Below are 7217 nucleotides of genomic sequence, written 5' to 3'. Positions count from 1 at the left end.
AAAATCATGTTCGAAAATCATGAAAAGCATGTTCTGATAGAAAATTAGATATTGAACAGTACTTGAATCGGTATGGAATGTCGTTTTTGTTTTTGATTATTTGATGGAATGAAGTTTTTTTGTTTTTGTTGTTATTCGTCTTTTATGTGGAGAATTTTAAGTTCTTTACCCACTCTGCCACACATCTTGGCTATTATATACCTAAGGATATCGATATATCTAGATTTCTGAGGAACCTAGTTCTTTAGGCAATAAGAAATGTAAGTATTTGGCATTTTCAAGAAGTGTTTGTCAATCGATTTTTGTAGGATGTATTTATAAAGTTGAATTTAATTTGAAAACAAGTATAGTTAGCTGAAGTATTTGGTCTTTATAAACTCTAGTTAGACAAATCTAAGAAGCTAGAATAGAATAACATGTATTTAATAAAAAATGATGTAAAATATAGTTCACACTTACACTCCTTCAACAACAACAGCCACACCAGCCGGTTGTACAGCTTGCGTTACGGCGACTGCAATTTGCTTGGTTAAACGTTCCTGCACTTGCAAGCGCCTTGAAAATATTTCCACAATTCTGTAAAATAAAAATTTATTATTGTTGTACTTATATAAAAAATTTTAAAGTAAAAACAAAAGTAAAATATATTACCTGGCCAATTTGCTTAAGCCCAAAATTTTATTGCATGGCAAATACCCAATGGAAACTTTACCATAAAATGGCACCAAGTGATGTTCGCACATAGAAAACATTTCAATATCCTTAACAACCACCATCTCATCGTGATCTTCATCAAATACTGCACCATTAAGCACATCTAAAATTATTTTAAAAGAATTGAATATTTAATAAAAAATTCTGCATCATGGTAAATAATTACATTTTAAATGATTGTAAAAATATTACTAATAAATAATAACATTTAGCAGAAGTTGTGGAAACCCGCAGGAAAAAGAAACCATAATACATTTTCTCTGTGAATGCCCGGTTTTAGTGTGCAGGAAGATACTTCTTTGATAGTTTATCAGACTATTCATAGGTAAAGACGCGAAAGACCTATTAAATTATCTTAATTCAGGGGTGGATTAAGTCTCTACTTTTCTATACTAGGGTTCTTGCGAGGAAGGTGATAGCAAAACGGCGAAAAATTGCTAATGGAGGTATATGGAAGTTATCTAATGACATGCCACCAACCAATACTTTTAAATCATCTATTAATATTATTAATCTACTAAAAATGCTAAAGAAGGTGTTAATTGGACTGTTGAATTAATTTCGAGGAATATAAATATACTTATTTACTTAAAAAAAAATTTATTCAATTAAAGAAAGTATATATACGTTCATTTAAAAATTTCTTTCATTAAAATTTTTTTTTCAATAGATTGACTAAAATGTATTTACAATTAAAAAATAGAAAAATTTATAGTGGCGCCAATTTAAATAAGTAGAATTCTCGACATCAAACGTTTCATTTATCTTGTAGCAATAATAGTAATGGACTAAGAATTTTTCCTATTCATCACAAATTCAAATACGTTAATATATTCTGCTGGTATCTTAAGAACGAATACAAATAAAAATAGCATAAATACAAAAATGCGAGAAGAAGAATAGAATAAGCATAATGAAGTTAGTCCATTATTACGCCATTCATCCTTAAAGTATGCAACAAAGTCGAAAGCATTCTAAGAAATCACTTCACTAGGACATTTGAGCACGTAAGCACAGCATAGGTCGGGGTCGGGGTAGTAAAATGAAAATACTGTAAAAGCTTTAGCTACTCAACATTCTTCAAGTGTGAATGTGTGCGTTTGACATTTGAAGTTCACAGTTAATTTTATTGCACTCATTTTAACAATGGCGAAAGTCGACAACCGGAAAGTCGTATTGTATAATTCTGTGGGTGTAAAAATATGTTAGTAGGTTTCTACTATGCATCAATAAATGTATGTTAGCGGTAGATACACAACGGAGAGCAACTTGTTACTTTTATTCTATAAGAAATGTTAACGTTTAAATGTGTAATCAATAAATTCTTCTTCGGAGACAGAATATTTTTTCAAATGTATTTATTAATTCAGTATTTATTATATAATAGTTTATGATTTAATGTCAAAGGATTAAGAATAGAATTTAAAACAAATAATTGTCTATATAATCGTATTCAATGCTCCAGCGAAAAAGGTGTTTGAAGCAGTAATCTCTCTAGACGTAGAGATAGACCGTGTCTCCGGTGGTGTTCTCAAGTTGAGGGAGTACTAACTGAATTTGATGTACGAGAATGAAGAACGAGAAAGTAAGTAATAGTATTCGTTGGGAATGTAAGAATGTAATTTCTTTTTTGAAAACACGGGATCGATATTAACATTGCTTGTACCACAAAAATAAGTGGTGGGAAGTTTGTAATTGTTATTGATAATAATTAGTTTGTGACTTTTTGAGAACAATTTGGTTTTCTCTAGAAATGTCTTAGGTCTTATGGAATCTACACATCTTCTTGGTAAATAGTTTTAAGTGATCTATAATTCTCATTAGATACGTATAGTATGTATATATTTTTTGAATATCATTACTTTAAATGGCTATGAATACAAATATCATTCACAACACGTACTCTCTAACTTTATAAAGGTGCAATTGTTGTGGTTGTTGTTGCAATCTGGTAGGACCTAATGCAAGAAACATAAATGAATTTTGAGATGAATATATGGGTTAGGAAAAAGTGTGAAATGGGTTGACGGTAAAAGGAGAAAATAATGGTCATTTGGGATGAGAGAAGGTTGGTAAAAAGCTATTCTTCCCAAATCATTTCAATTGGGACTAAGCATAAATCTATAAGATTGATAGAAGCATATGTATTTGGATAAGAAAACAGATGAATTACATTTTAAGAAGTAGCGCTATATTGGGAGTTAACGTACGTAGCAGTAGGTAAGTATTTAGCAGGTGCATTTATTCTCACCACAATTAGACTCGGAGAATTCTTGAGAAGTTTATTGTTAGGAAAATATGACTTCGAAAAGTTACTGTTTCGGTGTGGATTATGGTAATCTCACTTTTATATTCAATCTCATAGATGTCTGCTCTGTAGCAACAAATATCGACTTGTTTATGATACGAAGTAGTAAATTGACATGTTCAATGTGAAGTGAAGACTTTACTAATTTTAAGACAAATCTTTTAAAGATTGTCATCCGTAAAAATCAAATATATTGCAAGATTTGCTTTTTTGACAATTAGTCTTCAAAATCACAAAGTAATGTCTTTTTCGTTTATTTTGGTAATCTGTACTTTCAATTAAATAATAAATATTACTTAATTTTTATTTTATTTACTCTTAATTATATTTAGAGATCAAATAAAGTAGCTAATACATTGTAGTATTTACTCCATTAAACACACTTTTAAATTTCCAAAAATATGCCAATAAAATTAAATCAATAAAGAAATGATTTCATTGACAAACAACAACTGCTTGTGACATGTGACATTGAAAATTTGTTCAATCATCTAACAAAGGTCCTCAAAACTGATTTGTGCTGATTGCACTACAAGAATAACTAACGGTTAGTCATAGAACTCTCATAAAATGAACAGATATGAGATATGGAGTTATAATCTCACATCGTGAACAAAGTTGAATGAATATATTTGTATGCTTTTGGTATAGATATACTATGTATGTACTTACATATGTGTTTGGATAAGCATAATTTATTGTTAGCCAGATTTCTTAACAAACAAATTCAGAAATTTTTAAGGAAGAAGTTATTGATACTATTAGTTTCGAGAAGAGTGAAAATATTACAAAGTTTTACACCAAACTTTATTGGAATACGAAAAAAATTTGTTTCATAGTATTGCATAGTATATAAGTTATTGTACATATGTATACATACATATATATGTTTTTTGATGATGATTTTATCATCATTTAATGAAGGTACATGTAAGATTAAAAAAAAAATATTTCAACAATATCTTGATTGTAAAGGTTTAGAGAAAATGTTAGAAAATTTTTTCCACATTAACTTGATAGGTATTCTAGATAAGTACCCAAACCAAGTTCATGTGGAACCGAAATAATTACAACAAAAATAATTAAAAAATTTTTTTTTTCTATTTTTTAGTAAAGCAATGAAGTCAGACATTGAAAATGGACATAAGATCAATTAAAATCAATTCAAATATTTATCGGTAAACTTGAAATTTACTTGAATTTGTATATGAGCATATACGCACTCATATATTACAAGAACAATAGAAGCAATAATATTAACTGTAACAGGAAACAAAAAATGCCACTGACAAATGAGAGGATATGGTTGAACTAGGAATTATGGGTGCATGGAATTATAATAGAAACTGTGTTTAGTGAAGCTTGCCTTTTTCTTATAACTTGAAAACAACACAAGTGGCATAGTGATAGTGTCGATACTTATATAAATACGTGTTCTTCAACTAAACTAACTAATCATAAGAATTATTTGTCTTATAGCTAGTTAGTTTTAGTGGTGGTAGAGTTTCATATTCTGTTCTATTAGCGTATAAAGGCCTTTCTTACCACACTTCAGTAGATAAAATTTAAGAAGAAAGTCAGCTTATGTGTTTGATAATTATTTTGAGATATATAATTGCAATGTCAGAAGGTAAGATTTAAGACGATAAGTTAGCTTAGGTGTTTGATAACTATTTTAAGATCTATTATTGTGATGTCTGCCAGGTTTGTCAGTTTGTAGCTTTTCATGATGGAATTGAGTGGAATTGTGTGCATTTGCTCAGGGATAGTTCAGTTGGTTATTGTTTATCATCCATAAGTAGTTTATATATATCCACTATAATATCTTGCAAGGTCAGTATCTCCCATTCAAATCTGTAAACCGAAACCATATTGTGGATTAAGTTGGTCTACAACTAGGTCTTTGATTGATAAAGGCTAAAGAGCTGGTTTATCCCTACAGTTATGGTAAGGTATTCTTCTTCAGATCAACTATGGTCGCAGTGCTCCGCTTCGTTGGGAGCTGGTACCCCATTTATTTTTATTCCTATATCCCTTATAATATAGGTATTTAAATATAAATACATCAAAAATTTACATATTACACTTACAATAAAGTACACATTAAGTGCACTAATTTAAAAAATCTGAATTTGTTTATCCATTTAATTATTAAGTAAATAGATTAAGTAATTGTGATAGCAACTTAAAATTAATGCGAAAGTAATTCATTTACTTTTTTGGAAAATCTTGTGTGCTGGAATTCAGAATATACCATATTTTGCAGGGATTTTTTATTTTATCGCTTTTACGTACAACAACTTGTTTTTTATTTAATTTAGTTTTTAGTATTGTTTAATTTGACATGGACTTGTTTGACGGCAATTCCAAGTTAAATTAGCAACAAGTTAGGGAATTCCTCAGATAATGATTCATTCCCGTAAATTTGAACTGCAATCATTGCTGGCGTCAACATAAAGGAAGCACCGTATTAAGTACACGACTTTTGTAAAGATTTTTGCTCTCTTTAAGCCTAAGTTGCGAACTCATGTTCACATATAATGGAAGTGCTCTATAAATAAATTAAAAAGTCGTAAAGCCGCCGTATTATGCATAAGTGAGTAACAAATTTTTGCAAGTCACTATCGCGTATGCTAATTAAGCAAATGGATAAATGTTCAGTTAAATATAGGGTTAAAAAAAAAATAAAAAATAAAATTAGTATATATAAATAAAAAATAAAAATCAGAACAGGTGTTAAAATTTAAGTCGCTGTAGTGTTAATTAAATATTTAAAATTTGAAAAGTTGTCTCTATTGACGGAAATCACAAAATAACACAAGTCAGTCATAAGTAGTTTTTTACAGAAATTATTTACTTTTTTAATATGAAAAAACCTAAAAAATGTTAAGTCAAACAGCGAAATGATCACCTCGGCGCTTGAATACCACTTTACGCGGTTTTTTTTTGAAACGATGCATTAATATTACATTGCTTATTTTTATTTATTAATTTTTAAAAATTTGATTATACATATCAAATCATAAAATTGAAATTTTTATTGAATAATTTTTATGTATATATATATATGTATATATATATATATATATATTTATTTATTTATTTTTTAACTGTCATTGCCGCCTTAGCACCCTACACATTGTTTTAAGAGCATGTAAGATTTAATAGATCCATTTTTCATAACTTAAGTCAATAAACTCCACAAATTTATTAATACTTTGCTTTAAGATGTACTTAATCATTTATCAGCTTAATATTTGATGTTCTAAAACAGAGAAGAATGAAAGACTGTTGTTAAACAGGCTTATCTCCAACATGAACTATTAGTCACGGATAATGATGAATATTATTGCTATGCTTTTGCTTAATATTTACCTACAAGAGTATTACATGTATGCTAATATTCATCATCTTATTAGAATTAAGTACATCTACAATAAGAAGTCAATTGTTCAGTAATGTGATCCGATATCAAAAATATTACACACATTTACATTACTTTTTGCTTTATTTATATTTTTTTAGCATATTTTATCACATATACTACTTTAAATTGTTAAATAAAAATGACTCAGAAATACAGAAAAATAATAATATGTGTGAATGATTTAATTATCATCCATGTCGATTCAATATATAGTGTAGAAATTAAAATGCTAAGAGTACCTGCACCTTACACATAGTAGCTAAATAGAATAAAATAGGTTACTCTTGGGTGTCAAGAAAACTTCATCCGCCAGCTAGCTAAATAACGGAATAGTTAGCATTTTCGGATCAACATATATTTTATTACAAACTATTTTATTATATTATTTAACATAATATTAATGGAACTGTAGACATTTCTACGGTGTATTTTCTTTGTAATACTGCAAATATTTTGTTTGCATATTATCTCAGATTCATCTCCGTTATCTCATATTCGATGATGGCAGCCTATAGATTTCTGTCTGCTTTTCGTTAATATTTTGTGTGTTATTATTTTAAATTAATTTGACATTATTTGATAAAATTTAAATAAATAATTAAGTTAACTTTCTAGTCTTGCATATTGAAAGGTCTTTAATTTTTAAATTAACTAATTCCAGTTGTATTCATTTAACATTAATTAAGACATTGAGAGATGTTCGCAAATGATTAAAAATATAACAATTTTTTTAGGGTATGGTTAGACTAACACTAAGTGGCACCTTTT

General features: G+C 28.4%; 1 protein-coding gene across 1 annotated transcript in view; it reads right to left on the bottom strand.

The window, feature by feature from the left end:
* Positions 1-438: 438 nt before the first annotated feature.
* Positions 439-7217, bottom strand: part of LOC119685528 (GTP cyclohydrolase 1-like) — a 7470-nt gene continuing 691 nt past the window's right edge. The window contains exons 2-3 of the mRNA XM_038099830.1: positions 652-817; positions 439-576 (exon numbers count right to left, since the gene is read on the bottom strand). Coding sequence (XP_037955758.1) covers positions 456-576; positions 652-817 — 287 coding nt within the window. The 3' untranslated portion in view covers positions 439-455. The remainder of the gene's footprint in view (positions 577-651; positions 818-7217) is intronic.

This window comes from Teleopsis dalmanni, chromosome 2 (assembly GCF_002237135.1).
Source record: "Teleopsis dalmanni isolate 2A chromosome 2, ASM223713v2, whole genome shotgun sequence".
NCBI lineage: Eukaryota > Metazoa > Arthropoda > Insecta > Diptera > Diopsidae > Teleopsis > Teleopsis dalmanni.
The sequence above is the reverse complement of the archived record's forward strand: the minus strand, read 5'-3'. Positions and strand labels throughout refer to the sequence as shown.